The following is a 17,363-nucleotide window of genomic DNA, read 5'->3' as shown; positions in this document are numbered from 1 at the left end:
TAAAATAAATGAAACAGTAACTTGTGTGTATTTGTGTATATTAATAGACAACATTCTTTTTTATTAATTGATTAAAAAAAATATAATAATAAATTTAAAAATAGAAATCAGTATCAAATGTAAAAACAACACAATTACTAAAATGTCAAACGATCAAAATAATAATAATTTTTAGACATAAGCAGGGTGCCGCTGTGGCCAAAAACAATCTCCTAATGTTCTTAACCAAGGGTATTGAATTGTAATGTGATAGTGATAACCTATCATCAGCACTCAAAATACTAAAAATAAATCATGTGACTTTGCTTGTGATTTTTGAAATCTAGTGAACTATGATCATTTTTGTAACGCATATTATCTACTAATTTTAATCACAGTTGTCAGTTGACAAATGAAAGTAAGGCTAAATAGTAAGGAAATTTGTACTTTATTAAAACCAAACTTCTGGAGACAGTAAAAGATGAATTTAAATTTCTGACTTTTTTTAAACTTTAAATGTGTTTTACTTGAAATATGGTTTAATCTTTTATTTCTGTCTTCTTTGCCTGACAGTAAACAGCGCCCACTGCTGGCAGAACCGCAGCATGGCCGTGAAAGCTGGACCAGCTGGAGGCCATGTGGGTTGCCAAATTTGAAACAACGCTTCACGCACTATGATCAGAGGTACCTTTGAAGTGCAAGAAGAAATTAAACATGACAGCTATTTTCTTACGTGAATTATAGTTTAAGTTTCTATTAAAAAAACAATGCAGGAAAACAGTTATCTCTTCCCGATATATATTATATATATATTATCTGAAATGTCTCGCGGAGTTAACTGCTCAGCGGTTTAGGAGCATAAGTTAACCAAACCTGGCAACCCGTCATAACCAGACGTCAGTGGTCTGCGGCTGTAGCGTTTAGTGAGTTTGCTGCTAGCTTTTGTTCTGTGGACATTAAACTACCTTCCGAATAGCTATCAGCTCATGAATACAGGGGTAGTAAACGATACATACAGATAACTGTGGCGTGTGAGACGTTGTTCAGCCCCGTGAGTATAATAAACACACAAAGCACCAGCAGATACTGTAAAAAACTACTAAGCTAACGTTAGCTAGCTAATGCTGTACATGTGAAAGACTGCTTGGTCTGAAAAATCGATTAGCATGTCTTGTTTACAAAACCCATCTCTGGTGGAAACGTGTAGCTTTTGCAACATTAACACGCGTTTAAATGGGTTTGAAATAACTATTTACTGTTGATAAAATAATTGTTTTCAGAGATATTTAGCCTCAGCATCTGTCTGCTGACGCTTGCATTGTTTTGCTGATAAAGTCGTTGCTTCTGTGTGGCTAAATAGCTTTGTTTTGATATTGGACTTAACGTTTGCTAACTAACTAACCTAGCTTTGTAACTCAGCTAACATGTTTAGTTTTTTTTAATAAAGGTTGTGTTTCACTGGAAAGCAGTAAACTGTTAACGTTATTTAATCTCGTGGCCTGATCGACGCTGAAATTGTGCCTAAGGTAAATCCTGGTAACACTTGAACCTTTTATGCACCCTAATGTAAACTACTTGTATTTAAACGTGTGTGGGTTTGGTTTTCTCAGAGAGTCAAACACAAACACTAAGTAGAACAAAATTAAGGCTGGATCATTGTTGAGACAAGTTAAGATGCTGTGTGCCCTGCACCCCGATGGCCCTTTATGGGATACACACTGTAGAAATATTCAAACATCTTTTTATCAACAAAATAGCTGCTGTTAACATCTGGTAGTCTATCTTTCTAATATTTATTCCTGCTTTTGTCTCATTCTTTTGGAGGAGGCATGGTTCCTGATAAATCTGGTACAGTTTCACCAAAATTCAGCTGAAAGAAATTTTCAAAGGGACCCCTCTGCTAACAGTTAAAGAACCGAGTCCTGCTTGTAGATTGGTTACTCTGCTGTGGGCCTCTCTGATTGGGGTGGGGGTCCTTTCCTAGCTACTAATCTATATTTGCCTGGAGCTTTGATGCCAGTTTTTTTGCTTGGTGTTTTGTTGACACAGGTAGTCTTTTACAGCCCTGCCCTAAACAGTGGGGCTATTTATACAGCCCTGGGTCTAAAACCAGTAGTTGTTAGCCGTGCATTGTTGTCTCACAGGGATCCTGCCCCGAGCCGGAACTAGCGATTGAGCCCCCTCCTGTCAGACCAGACCAGCGAGGGGCTTTTAATTATGCAGTCTACACTTGCATGACTTGTGCACGGCCGTATGTGCATTTTGTATCTACTGTATCATTAAGGCTGTGCAGGGGGTAGTCATGGGACCACACACACAAAATGAAAGTAAGGACGAGGATTTTGTGTAATTTCTGATTAGTGTAATGAATTTTTTTTATATGGGCTTCAGTGTGTCCTTCACAACACAGGAAACTCACTTTACTTAAGCTTTCTTTATAGTTTTAGTCCAATCCCACTCGGAGACCATATCACACATTGACTCTATTTTAGTATTTTGAAATTTTATCTTGAAACAGTTTACTCCTCTGCACTTGGGCTCTTTGCAGCTGTATGATTATTATGAGCAACTTAAGCTTAAACTAAAGACACAGACAACTGTAGCGCTTTACATGTTGGCTGTGATTTTTCTTTTTTACAGAAGTTGCAATCTTCTTAAACAAATATAAATAATGAACAAGACTCCCTAAATTATACTGAAGCGATTCGATAGTAAATGGCTTCTTTAGATATCATCACCACAAGTAAACCTTAGGGAACAGAGTCTGGACTTGTTTATACACTGCTATGCTAACTAAATCTCTTTGTTTGTTTTTTGCTTCTCTCTTCATAGCAATCAAACCCACTAGTGTGCCTGCTGCTAAATAGTGCGCACACAAGTTTACAATAATTGACGGGGTGGTCAACTTGTTTTCATCCTTTCGATGGGCGCGTTTGATTTGTAGTGACAATAGCGTCATGCCTGCCTGGATAAATAGGCTAAAGGTATACTAACACGTGCATGTTGCTTACTGCATAACTGCACACTCAGCTCTGGAACATGTTGCACAAGTGTTCTGTGCAGCGATAAAGCTCAGCCCTCAGAGAGCAACTGCTCCACGGCACGCTAGCCGTCACTGAGAGGGTTTTGTGAATGTTAATCAATGAAATCAATACCTAAAATCCTCTTAAATGTGTGGAACTGGAACTGAAAGCCCATCCTCTGTGTCCCTCTGGTGTAAGGCAGGAGGCGGTTACAGATCCTGCAGGAAAGGGAGGTCGTCTTATGTAACTGGGGCTGGACCCTCAGTCAGCGTGGAGCTGGTTCTCATGAGCTCTGGTGTTGAGCTTGGCAAATGAGTGTGTGTGTGTGTGTCTTGCAGTGTCTGTTGATGTGTATTTTATTACTGGTTTGTCCAAGCCTTGGACCAGAGGGAAATTATCCTGTACCTGCCCAGAATTTCCCTTTTGATGCAGCCCCAAAGGATACAGGAATGTGTGTGTCTGTATATGTGTGTGTGTCAGGTCAGTCTAGCCGGTCTAGCTGATTCTTTTTGTGCTGGTTGGTAGTGTGTCTGTGTATCTGTAGTGTGTATCTACTCGGAAAGATCTTTGTGCGATGTAGGATTGGTTTCATTGTTTGTTGTTTTGGATGAGAGTTTGTTTAAAAGCAGTTGGGAGTGTTGAGTTTCTTCAGTGGGTCTGCGGTTAGTTGTTGTTGGCTGTTTCTGTATAACTCAGTAAGCCATCCTTGCAGGTAAGATAGTTTTATCTCTGTGTACGTGCTCTATCTAGTAACAGGGTTGTTCTCTGAGGGCAGCACAAACTCTTCATGAGCGGCTAAATGATGGAAGGAGTGCTTAATACCACATCTCTCTGCACCCAACACCTCCCTTTCCTTCCCCTTTGTCCAGCAGAGGAAACACTCCTATCTCTGAACGCTGCACGATGGGATAGAAAATCTCAATCTCAAAAACACACGAACACCCTTTCATTCAGTTTCGATAGACCGATAGAGCTGCACCTGAGTAGAGTTTGGTTGATAAAGATTAAGCCTGGCTGATATAGTCATATCTTCATTGCATATATGCAGGTCAGTAAAGAGTAGCAATAAATGTTTATAGTCTATATTGTTATGCTGACATGATCTTAGTTTTCTGAAATCAAAATGAGGCCTTGTAACTTTTGAAAGAAAGAATGACAAACTTTTCCTCTTACAAATAGGAGGAAAAAGAGACGATACTAAACCATTATCTTTCAGGTTCATAACTCTCTAAAAACACATTTGAAGATTCATTGCCAAACACATTATGCGGGGGTTTTGTGCAAAAACAAATAGCAGACGATTAATGGTTATTATATTTTCATTATGCTTAAATAATAAGATTGTGGGGTACTGGCCTCAAAACAACAGTGTTGTCAGGCTCTAATCTGAATCTTGGGTGTTGGCCATCAGATGTAGATCTTTTTACAGCCACAGCTGTGAAACTAATGGAGCCTTGATTCCATATGCTCGGCGTATGTGCTTGCAGGGTCACAAAATCCATTTGCCATTAATTTGAAGTGATAAGAATTCATGTTTGTGTGTGCAATAGCAAGTTTGAAGATTTATTCAGTGCTGGTAGATATGGTATAAAACATATATTGTACTTATACTGTGCTCAAGTCCTTCCATTTAAATGTCAACAAGCTTTGTCCTAACCATTAAATTTAGTTGTTTTTCTTTTTTCCTTTTCAGACAAAAGCAAGAAGGACTGCAGTGGAACTCCTAAATTGACACCAACACCTTCCTCCACCGCTGCTCCCGCCTTCCTCCCATCCATCCACTGCTCTTCCTGGTTGCCTCCTCCAGTTGTCAACATGACGAAAATGTTTCTACTCTGGCTGTGCCACTGACCTCCACCGTGGACAACCGCCATGGAGAGAAAACGCAGAAAGAAATTAATCTAACTGCTCAGGCCGTTTGCAGTATGGACTCATTTTTGGAGCTTTGGACCTGAAATGCACTGTCCCAACCCCTGACTCTGAACCAGGTTTTAGCTGCTCATCTGAAACAGCACACCTGCCGGTTTGCCGAGTGTCAAAGGGCCTGGTCAAACTGATTGTTTGCGCTACGTTTACAACTCAAAATGCTCCTGCTTCCTGTGTGGGCATCCGTGCTTTTGGGGCTGCTGGTGGGCTTCCTGCCTTTGGTCGGGATGGAGCCAACTGGAGGAGCCAAATCTGGATCTGACCACGCCCCCAACCCAGACCCCCTTCCTTCATCATCTGGCTCCAACTGCTCCCAGTTAACCCTCAAACTGGAATTCTCCTCCAAGACGGTGGAACATGGTAGGAAGGAATTGTTCACACTGGTGGATATGTTTTTAATGGTGTGTTTATAAGCTGTGGAAACTCTGTTTTTTTTATAAAGTGGAGTCAAAGATTTTACTAAATTCTGTGGGTAAGTCAGGGAATATCTAGTATAGGGATGTCCTGATCATGTTGGCCCTTAATAAGGGATGATACCTTTAATAATTGGCTGAGATACTCAGTCTTCCAATAACTTTGGGATAACGGTCCCAATCAGTCAAAAGCCATTTCCAGATAGTAATCCAATGACTATGAAAGGCTTTCTCAAAACTTCTGTTACGGAGTCAAGCTTGTTTTGTGTACTGTTTAGTTGTAATGAAGGTTTTAATGTTTCTTTGCTTTGCAACAGTCCAACTTTAAGAAGTACACCATGGTGGGAATACTGGTTTACTATTTGACATATTGTTATTTCCTCAAATTAATTCCTGACCTCAGTCCATCAGATGTCGGGGAGAACCTGGGCAGAGACTCAACAGTCAGTGCTGAGGCTGAATGGGTGAGAGTTGCTTATAGTTTAGAAATCAGTTTAGGAAAAAATCATTATAGAGATACCAGGAAGTGCTTTGGATTTTGTTGAAATACATCAAGCAAGCCAAACGACACGGAAGTTAATAAACGGTGGAACCTGAAAAACAGGCGGTTTTAATCTTTTGATACAAATGACTGAATATATTCATTAAGAAATGCTTGGATTTATTCTTGCTGGAACCACAACAGTGAGAGATCAAGATAAAATGCAACAGAGTCATAAGCGATTCAAACTGATAATGTTGCAGGAACTTAATATAGCCTATGTTTTTATCCACTGAATATCAAGATGTAACCCCATCTGTATGAGCCCTAAGGCACACCCAGGTGTCAGTTACAACAGGGCATTACATTGGAGTTGTGCTGAGATGAGGATATGGCACACCCTATCCATCTATAGTTTGCACAACTTGCTATTCAGGCTCCGTCCATCAGTTATATAAATTCTGACACAGGAATAAAAACCTGAGTTGTTTTTGAATTAGAATTTTTTGTTTGGAAAGCAAATCAACAGATGGTTTTGTTGTTTTTTTTTTTTTTCAATCAATCATCTGTCTCAGGGACAGAAAGAAAGGAATCAGAAAAATAAAAGCTAATGTAAAACACCTGATTTGTTCATAATAACTGACTCTCATATAATGTCACTGTCTGCAACTTTACTGATTCCAGAAGAGATGTTATATATTTTATTAACGTACATTGACTTTCTTTGTGTGTTGCTCAAACACTCCTCAGCAGTCAGCAGGCTGTGTGCTAACAAACAGCTTGAACCTGCTTGAATTGGGCCGTGGGTCCAAGCAAATGTGACTCACCCGAATACACACTGTGTGAGCACATCTCATTTCCTGTATGTTCTTTAAAAACCTTCCCCTCTCTGTCTCTCCAGAGTACATCGTAGGATTTACAGGGTATTTCTCGGCCAAAGCTCGCAACCTGTACATCAGCAGCGCCCTGCGGAACGCCGGGGACGGAGCGCTGGATTGGCACATTGTTCCCAGAGAAAACCCAGCCTCAGACTTCCCCAGTGATTTCGAGCTGGTCCACATCCGTCAAGCTACGCCTAGCAGCCTCCTGACCTTAGAGGACCACCCTTACATCAAGAGGGTCACACCGCAACGCAAAGTGTTCCGCTTGCTCAAATATGTTCCCTGTAAGTCTGACAATATGGTGTTACTGTGTAGGGGGAAAAGATAACAGCGTCTCCGCGGTTGGCACGTCCACCCATGAAATATAAAACTGAAAAGATACAGAAAGCTGTTTGTGTCTGCTACAGTTCACAGAATCTCTCTTTGTTTGTTGAGCTGGAGGATGCCTTTCTCTCTCCATTGTGTTTGTGGTGTAAGAAAGGATTTTATATCTTCATGTGAAGTGCAGGCCAACTTGTGGGTGTTGATGCTGGGTGTGTGTGTATGTGTGTGAGGTGTTGGGGGATGGGAAGAAGGACAGAGAACGTCTTGTGTTTGTTCACCCTGGGAGGGAGTAGGTGAGTCAGTGTGGTGGGGCTTGCCTGGACAGTGGGTGCCTGGCACTGGATGAAAGACTTCAGTGTGCCCACAGCCTGCATATACACATGCAGCACCAGTATGGAGGCCATGTGTCACGCATGAAACATTTCATGTCCTGAAGAAGTTCTTAGTCAGGGTTGTTTCATTTTAAATCTCTGTGAAACTCCATCTGAATTTAAAAAAATTGGACTTAATGAAACGGTATCTACTGTGCGAAGCATTTGGGATAATAAAAACATCATATGATAGGAAGAGTTTATTAGTTGTTATAGTTTATGTTATCGGCTCTGTTTCATGTTCAGCTATAATGTTCAGTTATAATGGAAGTAAATGGGAGGAACCTTCAAACCGACTCCTCTTCAACCCATTCATACTCACATAGAAGCTTCCTTCAAGCTTTAAGCAGGTCATGACACCAGACCATACAGCCATAAACTATATATAAAAAGAGCCTCAACTGGAGCATTCCGGGGAAGTTTATGAAAATACTGAAGAGCAAGTGTTGCCATGTTCAGCTCAATAAATAACCAAGTTAGTAGGTTTGTTTACCGAATATCTTTTGAATGCATGAGAGTGCATGTTGAATGATTTATGTCACGTGCGCTGAATTGAATTGAAGTAAATGGAAGCAATCAGGGGTTGGAAAGTGGCTGTGGTGTCTATCTGTCCTCCTGGGAATGTAGATTGGTGTAGATAAGCTTTGAACCCGGTTATAAAGTGGAATACCTGAGAAAAGGTCCATGTTAACTGGAATTCTGTTGCATGACTCAATTCCATTCCATGCAGAAGCTGTCTAGTGTGGCAATTCATTAGTAGGAGTGATAAGAGAATACCTCACCCTGCATTTCACTCTTACTTTAAAGGCATAAAACACCCTACAGGGCTCTGCTGCGGTTTGCTAATGACCTAGTGATAATTTGTTCTGTCCAAGTGATCCAAACTGTGATGAGATTGGCTCCAATGGGGCTGGGGTGATCAGCCTCGCGTCACAGCTAAAAGACAGAAGGAGGGAGGGAGAAAGAAAGAAAGAGGAAGAAATGACTTGAAATGAGGGATCAGAACATGATGAGCATGATTAGGTTAACAGGAAGAGTGTGTTGTCTGCAGGAGCAGCTGAAGTGGCAGACCGTAGTAACAGGGCATGTCATTATTAGCTGCAGCCTTTCATGGAGGGGAAGTTGTTCATTTAGCAACATTGCAAGTAACAAAATGTCTGTGTGTGTCCAAGTAGAATTTCAAATCCTAAGCACAATTCTAAAATTTAAACCTGAAATCAGCACGTAAAAGACATTTGCATGTGTTGTGTCTCCGTAGCACCCGAACCTGCTGCGCCCTGCAACGCCACCCGTGGGATGCAAAAATCGCAGTCGTGGCAGTCGTCCCGCCCGTTCAGACGCACCAGCCTGTCACTGGGCTCAGGTTTCTGGCACGCCACCGGTCGCCACTCCAGCCGGCGTCTGCTGCGAGCCATCCCCCGCCACGTTGCCCAGATCCTGCAGGCGGACGTACTCTGGCAGATGGGACACACCGGTTAGACCTCAGACCTTTTGACTTCTTTAATAGGACAGACATCTGCCACTAAATGTTTATAAGATCAAACAGGAATGAAGGATTGCTCTTAATGAAAGAATAATCATGACAAACTAAGAGAACATCTTTATCTGTTTTTGGTCTTGACAATAGTATGCACTTCTTGGAACATGTTGCTGGAGTTATTGGTGACACTCCATTTGCTTTAAATGAGATTGATTTAGTCTGTCTCTTGTGTGTGTGGACAGGTTCTGGTGTGAAGGTGGCGGTGTTTGATACAGGCCTGAGCGAGAAGCACCCACATTTTAAGAACGTAAAGGAAAGGACCAACTGGACAAATGAAAAGACACTGGATGATGGTGAGAAGGAAAACGCATGTCGATGACGGCTGTTGACTAGCTTTGTACATGATGATACACTATGTTTATGAGAGAGATGGGTAGAGTAGCCAAAAACGGTACTCAAGTAAAAGTACAGTTACTTTGCCCCCAAAAAAGTATTCGATTAGATGTTTATGAAAACAACTACTTATTTACCGGAAAAAACGACTTCAGTAGCGAGTAATTAAAGAAATAGAACAAGAAAAGGAAAAATGTAGTAGTGTAGAGTTGAAGTAGTGCATGAATATGTGGTGATGGAGCAGTGGATAAGGCACATGCCTTTGGTGTGAGAGATCTGGGTTCAACTCCCCACTGTGCAAAACACTTAACCCCTAGTTGCTCCAGAGGCGTGCGACCTAAAAAGTATACTGCATTAAAACTACTCTGACACGTACAATCAATCAACTTAAGTATGTGTAACTGAGTAATTGTTTCTGGTCACTGCCCTCCTCTGTTTAATTATGCTATTGATGATGGTTAGTACTAATACTACTGAATTGTCAGGATGTACTGTGTATGTTGTGTGTTGGAGTGTGGTGGAAGCCCAAAAGTTGGCTGAAGCAGCACGTGGAGTGCTTGAACAAGACCGAAAAGGTGTGTTTGTGAGAGATAAAGATGGTTGGATGATCGTCAACCTCTTTTTCAGGTCTGGGCCATGGTACATTTGTAGCAGGAGTGATAGCCAGCATGAGGGAGTGTCAGGGCTTTGCCCCCGACTCAGAGCTGCACATCTTCAGAGTGTTCACCAACAACCAGGTACATAAATGCTCTCAACATAGCGCTGTGCTAGTCCAGCTGTAGTAAATGTGGTTAAACAAAATATTAATGAATGGATAAATAAAAGCTCCAAGAAATGTATTTGCTAGAGAAGGTGATGATTTTTTTTAGGTGACTTAAAGGAATGTAACGTCTGTAAAACTACCTACTATAAAAGCTACTTTTTGTATGGATTAAAAGCAAGTTATGACATGTTGATTATTGAGCTTTAGAGGTGGTAGCCCAAATGTAGCCCATATCCGACTGATATGTGAACTGTCCACTGCCTGCAAGTGACCCGCGTGCGCAGATGAATTAATGCGGTGTTGCATGCTGTCATATGGAAGTAAACAAAGGAGACCACTAAAGTTAACTGCGGTTAGCTCATACTTGCCAACCCTCCTGATTTTCATGGGAGTCTCCCGTATTTCATTTCCCTCTCCCAGTTTCCTTCCCACGGTCACATTTCTCTGATTTATGACACGTTCCCAACTGTCTGTCCTTTCCATGACATTCATTCTTTCGCTGTATGACTCTTTCTCACTCTCTCTGACTTTCTCAAATACTTTGGCAGCCGTTACTATCCCTGGACGGCCCACCCATGTAAAGTCTATATGTGGGAAACACCGGCTATACTGTTGTGATCCAACAAGAACAAAACACTCGGATAACACTAATAGTATCATGAGCCTTCCTCATAAGTCAATGATGTGCCAAAATCTGTCTTTAATCAGGTATCGTACACCTCATGGTTCCTGGATGCTTTCAACTATGCTATCCTGAAGAAGATTGATGTTCTCAACCTCAGCATTGGAGGCCCTGACTTCATGGACCACCCCTTTGTTGATAAGGTAACAGACTCTAATCCAAAAACAGGGACGGGTTGTCAGAAAGAGCCACACACGGGATCAATGCTACAGTCATGGTAGCATTTGGACCATCTTGACTGATATTTGACCAGGTCGATGAAAACTGGTAGCAGATGTTTTGATGTTTTTCTAGGCAAGAAATAGTTCGCACACTACCATTCCTCCCTCTAAGTTACAGCCTTTTCATGTGCTAATGAGCTGGAAAAGTGAACAGTTCAACTGTCAGCCAAAACGGGTCAAACCAGGTAAGTAGACACGTGCATGGGAACATTTTCTCCTCTGCAACATGTTCACTGCTCACAGATGAGCACAAAAACACCACGTCGCCTGCTCCATTGAACACTGAATGTAGAAATGTCTAATTTTGTTGTTACAAGTTGACAACCCCAAGGCGTTTGCCCGTTTACAGGGCTTCATGGGAAATACTGAACGACAGGAACATGGATCAGCATGTTAAGATTTTAGTGTAGTGTGTGCAAGAAGCAGACTCATGCGTCTGGAAACCTCCTTGGCAAAGGAGGTCCACCAGCGTCAGTTCTCTCATACTTTGTTACCTTATTGCAGCTAAAATAACACCAACCACCAACTTAGTTGATTTTCTTGTTTGATTGACAGGTGTGGGAGCTCACTGCCAACAAAGTGATCATGGTCTCTGCTATTGGCAACGATGGACCTCTGTATGGGTATGCCAATCACTTCAACATCAAAACAATGGCATTTGGATCTTGAATCATCTCACTCTTGTCTCAGTCAGGGTGTCTGCAAGTCTTGAAAAGCCTTATTAAAAATGCCTAAAAAGCATTGAAGTCAGTTCCCTCAAAAAATGTCATTTACAAATGTCTTGAATATTTTTTATTTCCTGATTTAGGCAGTAACTTTAGCTGTACATACATTTTCTGCTATTGCAAGTTGTTGGGAGACTTTATACATGTATAAACTACAGGAAGGACTGGTGCGACAGTAGACTGTGCACGCAGGAGGCTCTTGAATCCTCAAGATTGGAGTTTCAGTCAGTGCCGTCTGACCTCGTCGACTCATAATGGGCAAGTGTCGATGACCTGATATGACTGTGAAAACGGTATTAAATTGCATTTGACGTGGTATTTAAAAAGTCCTACATTCAAGCTGGTGAACCCTGCAGAAGCCCAGGTCAGAGGATACTGTAAAGGTTACACAGTCTCACTGCAAGTCATTTTCAGTGTGTTTTGAAGCCAAGTCAAAGTTCAAATGGATACTTTCCTAATTGTTATCATTGTAGAAGAATTTCTCTGTAGTTTTATAATGAAATTCTTGTTCATTTGCACAGAAATGCAAACTTCCACTACACAACTTTGACCGCTTTAATTATCCAAATGAACCCCTGACCAGCTGGGTTTTAATACCCTGCTGAACATCTGCTACCTATTCGTTCTCTATAAAAGATCATTAAAAAGACAAAACAGGAAATTCTTTTTTAATTCTGTTGCACTCTAATGTTATAGTGCCCAGATGGATCTGTGACCTGTTCCCTGGGTTTTGTAAATGAAGTAAAGTAAGTCTCTGTCCCTCAGCACCTTGAACAACCCAGCAGACCAGATGGACGTGATCGGGGTTGGAGGGATCGACTTTGAGGACAATATTGCTAGGTTTTCCTCCAGAGGCATGACCACCTGGGTGAGTAACTCCACCACACACACACACACACACACACACACACACACACACACACACACACACACACACACACACACACACACTCCCACACAGACGCTCTCCATATCATTTATCAGTTTTAGAGCAGACATCTACCTCAGAGACCTACCCTCTGCTCTAGAAGCTAGTCAACCGTAATGTAAGCTCCTGATCCCTCATCCACATCCCATCAGCCATTTTCTCACACACACACACACACACACACACACTCTCTCTCTCTCACACATGCACACAACATTTTTTTATCAGTAATAGCCCAAAGCAGACATCTGATTAAGGCTTCACTCTCTGATCTCTCTGCCCCCTCAACCACTGTAAGCCAGCCTTGAAGAGGCCATAAGGAACAGACAGCACTCACTCACCCACTCAGCTCTCCAACCTGGATACATCAAACAGTTCAACATTCAGCCGTTTTAAATGCAGTTTTCTCTACTTTTGCTCTACCTTTCCACTGTTTTCTAGTCATTTTTACTTTCTGCTTTGTCTGTGCCTTTCTGTGTGTTGGCATTGTGTGATAGCGTGCATCTACCTGTCAGTCGTTATCACTAGTCAGTCAACACCTGGTGTCTGCTGGATGCCCTTATTTTTTAATAGTAGTGGAGTTTTGCTAGAGTTGTATGGTGACTTTAAAGTGACTCCCTGACTAGAGTGTGACTTGTTGGAGTAGGTGTAATGACATGAACTGAAACATACGTTTTAGTGTGAATAAGGGCTATTTAAAAATTTGGTCCCAGCTCTCACTCTTGTTGTTCAGTATAAACGTGTATGAGGCGATACAGTATTTCACTTCAAAATGTGGCTCAACATGCTCTAAAAGGACAAGCTCTAGGAAATGTTATGTGGAAGCACTCTGTCGGTCTCTGCCGTTATCTCATTATCTGTATCTGCCTCTCATCTCTGTGCAGGAGCTGCCGGGGGGCTATGGCAGGGTGAAGCCTGACATCGTCACCTACGGTTCAGGTGTTCGAGGATCAGGAATGAAGGAGGGATGTCGCTCTCTGTCTGGCACTAGCGTGGCTTCTCCTGTGGTGGCTGGTGCCGTTACTCTCCTGGCCAGGTCAGTATCATGTTGTCATTAAGTGTCTGGAGTTTGAACTTTTTATGTTTGCTAGAAAGTCAAGACTCTTAAACTGTTGGGGTTTTATGAGGTTGTTGTTCAGCTGTGTGTTTATAGATAGATAGCTTTATTGTCTGTCCCAAAATAAAAGGCTCCTTTAAAAACATACATTTAAACACATACTTCAAACGCACAATTAAAACCTACATTACAACAGCAGCTGTACAATGTCTATTTTTTTTTTTTTTTGTTCAGAGTGGTTATTGCAGACGGTATGAAAGATTTCTTGTAAATGTTTTTCCCGGCAAGTGGAACTTTATATCGTCTGCCTGATGGCAGTAACTGGAAAGAGTGATGGAGAGGGTGAGAGGAGTCTCCTGTGATCAGGGTGGCCTTCCTGATCACAGAACGGTTGTGCAGCTCAAATAAGGGGGTTTGTGGTGAGCCGATTATCTTGCTGCAGTGGTTTATTATGTGGGAGAGTTTGGTTTTATGTTTGACTGTGAGGAGGTTGTGCCAGGATGAGATGTTGAAGGTGAGAATGGATGAAGTGAGTGACAAGTAAACCAGAGTTAAAATATCCTTGCTGACATGAAAAGTCCTTAATTTCCTCTGCAGGTGGAGGCGCTGTTGTACTTTTTTGAACACGCAGTCAGCGTGTAGTGCGAAGGGCAGGCAGGTGTCGATCTCTGTTCCCAGGTACTTGAAGGACTCAACCTGCTCTACCAGCTGACCCTGGATACTGAGAGGCTGGAAGAGATGGGAGGATGTTTTAACTTTGCTCCCACAGCACAGTTCCAGTTTTTGTTATATTGAGCTCCAGGGAATGATCAGTAAATGTTTGGACCAGGTTGTTGATTGCCTGTTGATATTGGGACAGGGCATCAGTGCCAGTCAGGTGTGCCACCAGGGCCATGTCATCTGCGTACTTAAAAAGAGTTATTCCTTCACTGCTGCAGGAAATGCTGTTAGTATAAGCAGAGAAGAGAATGGGAGATAAGACACAGCCCTGGGTGAGTCCAGTGTTTAAAACCAGCTTGCTGGAGTTAAAACCTTTTAAAAACACCTGTTGTGGTCTGTCTTGTAAAAAACTCTTTATCCATAAAATCAGTGTCGTGTGGACCTGGAGGTCAGTGAGGCAGTGCAGCAGATTGTTTGTGTTTACAGTATTAAAAGCAGAAATAAAATCCATGAATAAAATTCTGGTGTGTGGGTGTGCCAAGTCCAGTTGTTTAGTGACAGTGTCTAAAAGTGTGAGACATGCATCCTCTACACCACTTTTTGCCTTATAGGCAAACTGAAGCGGATCTAGTTTGTTGGACAGCATGTTCGACAGATGGTTGCATACAACCCTCTCCATACATTTGCACAGCACTGATGTCAAGGCTACTCGGTAGTGTTTCAGGTCTTTAGCAGGTGTCTTTTTGGGCAGTGGGATTACGATGGATTCCTTCCACTGGTTGGGAACACAGGCAGAGTCCAGGAGGTGCTGGAACAGCTTTGTGAGGACTCCACTGTTGGTGAGCACCACGTGCTCACCAATAGTGATGGCTTGGAGGGAGGAGCTGGGGGTTGGGGAGGTCTAGGTGATTGGAGTATAGTTGTAGTAGTTGTTGTAACTTTGCTGTACATGCTCATATCCTTACCAAATTTCACACATTTGATAAGGGTCACGTCCTGAACAAATCTTCAGGTCAAAATTGGCTCAACCTCATAGGGCCATCTGCTGGCGTCAGGAAGTGTCCCTTCAACGATGCAGCCCCCGCATGCCGAATCACCAAGATGCACAAAACTTTTGTGGTACATGTATCATCCCAAGATGCACAAAAAAGCCTCCTGGAGCCATACCTGAAATCAGACAGGATGTCAGCCATTTTGATTTGAATGTGCATTTTCAGCCGATTAAAGGCCTTTTACTACTCCTAGGGAATTAATCAGATCGACAGAATTTGCTCAACCTCATAGCGCCGCCCACTGGTAACAGAAAGTAAGCCCTTCGACAAAAATAATTTGATTTATATGGCATTTTCACAGCGTAGTCCACAATTCACCTACTGCGGTCGCGTCACGTCCCAATGCGCGTCACAGCGCAAGGGCCCGTCCAACGCTGCTTGCAGCTTTAATTTTTTTTTTTTTTCCAGCCGGTGGCGTCAAGAAATGAAGGTTATATTTTCGGATATGAATTTAAAGGGATCTGTTAGGGTTTGGTTTGCGGGTGGACCCAGGCGCGGACACAGAACACAACAGTTGGGGGATTTAAAATAAAAGTATATTATGACAATAGGTTGGTACAATGGTTTTTAGAGTGAAGCACAGTCCAGGTGGCATCTTGCAGCAAACACTGGCTCCACAAGGAAGTGGAGCATACACACAGGGATCCTGGTGCACAGGAGAAAAATCTGCAGCAAAAAGGTAACTTGAAGAAAGTAGTTTGGATACGAGTCACAGTACCACAAGAGAGATGGCACAATCTAGCAATAAATCGTTGGAGCTTTTATCCAGTAACTGATTAGAGTCAGGTGTGTTGCTCTGCCAGGTGCCCATGATTAGAGGCTGTGCCCACAACACACACATATACACAAGGGGCCTTTATCATTTCCCAAATTTGTGCCTCCTTGATCCTCGCACCTTGAAGTACATTTTAGGAAATGAGATGTCCTTCAAGATGGCGCTCTGAGATCGATTTCCAGGTCACAGGCTCAAGGATCGAGGAGATGAGAAGGCACAAATTTGGGAAAGAGAAAGGCCCAAGGAGAGGAGAAAACAAGGAAAATACACAGAACTGCCTGGAGTCACAGCCAGAGCCGTGACAGGATCATGACAGGAAATTCAGATGGTTGGGAAAAGTCCAAATTTATAAGGAAAATACAGTGAAGCCCTTTGGTATTTTAAATTTTTTTTTGTTCAAGTTATATTCTACCTTTTGTTATTGGTAAATCTAAAAAATACTTGATCTTAGCTAAAATGTTATTGAATGTTATTCTCTTGCAAATAAAAAAATAATAATTGATGGTTTATTTGCATTTGAAGTACACTGTGTTGTGCCATGTTTACATTCATAGTCATAACATTATATTTTGGACTGAAAATAGAAAGAAAACATGTATGTAGAAATGTATTTCTGTAACACAGATTTAGCTGGAAGCTCATAAAGGAATTGAAAGATAAGAGTAGGTTATTTTATTTGTTTTCTCGGGTAAGAGAACCAACCTAAAATTCCTCTACCTATATACACTCACCTAAAGGATTATTAGGAACACCTGTTCAATTTCTCATTAATGCAATTATCTAATCAACCAATCACATGGCAGTTGCTTCAATGCATTTAGGGGTGTGGTCCTGGTCAAGACAATCTCCTGAACTCCAAACTGAATGTCAGAATGGGAAAGAAAGGTGATTTAAGCAATTTTGAGCGTGGCATGGTTGTTGGTGCCAGACGGCCCGGTCTGAGTATTTCACAATCTGCTCAGTTACTGGGATTTTCACGCACAACCATTTCTAGGGTTTACAAAGAATGGTGTGACAAGGGAAAAACATCCAGTATGCGGCAGTCCTGTGGGCGAAAATGCCTTGTTGATGCTAGAGGTCAGAGGAGAATGGGCCGACTGATTCAAGCTGATAGAAGAGCAACTTTGACTGAACTAACCACTCGTTACAACCGAGGTATGCAGCAAAGCATTTGTGAAGCCACAACACGCACAACCTTGAGGCGGATGGGCTACAACAGCAGAAGACCC

General features: G+C 42.1%; 1 protein-coding gene across 2 annotated transcripts in view; it reads left to right on the top strand.

Annotated features, from left to right (window-relative positions):
* Positions 1–871: 871 nt before the first annotated feature.
* mbtps1 (membrane-bound transcription factor peptidase, site 1) overlaps positions 872–17,363 on the top strand; it is a 28,337-nt gene continuing 11,845 nt past the window's right edge. Inside the window, exons 1-10 of one of the 2 annotated variants that reach the window (XM_046037955.1) lie at positions 872–1,030; positions 4,696–5,288; positions 6,724–6,987; positions 8,657–8,872; positions 9,121–9,231; positions 9,899–10,008; positions 10,743–10,859; positions 11,493–11,560; positions 12,428–12,530; positions 13,475–13,626. In XM_046037955.1, the coding sequence (XP_045893911.1) occupies positions 5,087–5,288; positions 6,724–6,987; positions 8,657–8,872; positions 9,121–9,231; positions 9,899–10,008; positions 10,743–10,859; positions 11,493–11,560; positions 12,428–12,530; positions 13,475–13,626 (1,343 nt within the window). In that variant the 5' untranslated portion in view covers positions 872–1,030; positions 4,696–5,086. Of the gene's footprint in view, positions 1,031–4,695; positions 5,289–5,786; positions 5,806–6,723; positions 6,988–8,656; positions 8,873–9,120; positions 9,232–9,898; positions 10,009–10,742; positions 10,860–11,492; positions 11,561–12,427; positions 12,531–13,474; positions 13,627–17,363 lie in introns of those variants that run through there. The other variant, XM_046037956.1, reaches the window with a different exon arrangement.

The sequence above is a fragment of the Micropterus dolomieu genome, linkage group LG22 (assembly GCF_021292245.1).
Source record: "Micropterus dolomieu isolate WLL.071019.BEF.003 ecotype Adirondacks linkage group LG22, ASM2129224v1, whole genome shotgun sequence".
Lineage (NCBI taxonomy): Eukaryota > Metazoa > Chordata > Actinopteri > Centrarchiformes > Centrarchidae > Micropterus > Micropterus dolomieu.
This window is presented reverse-complemented; position numbering and strand designations above follow the sequence as displayed.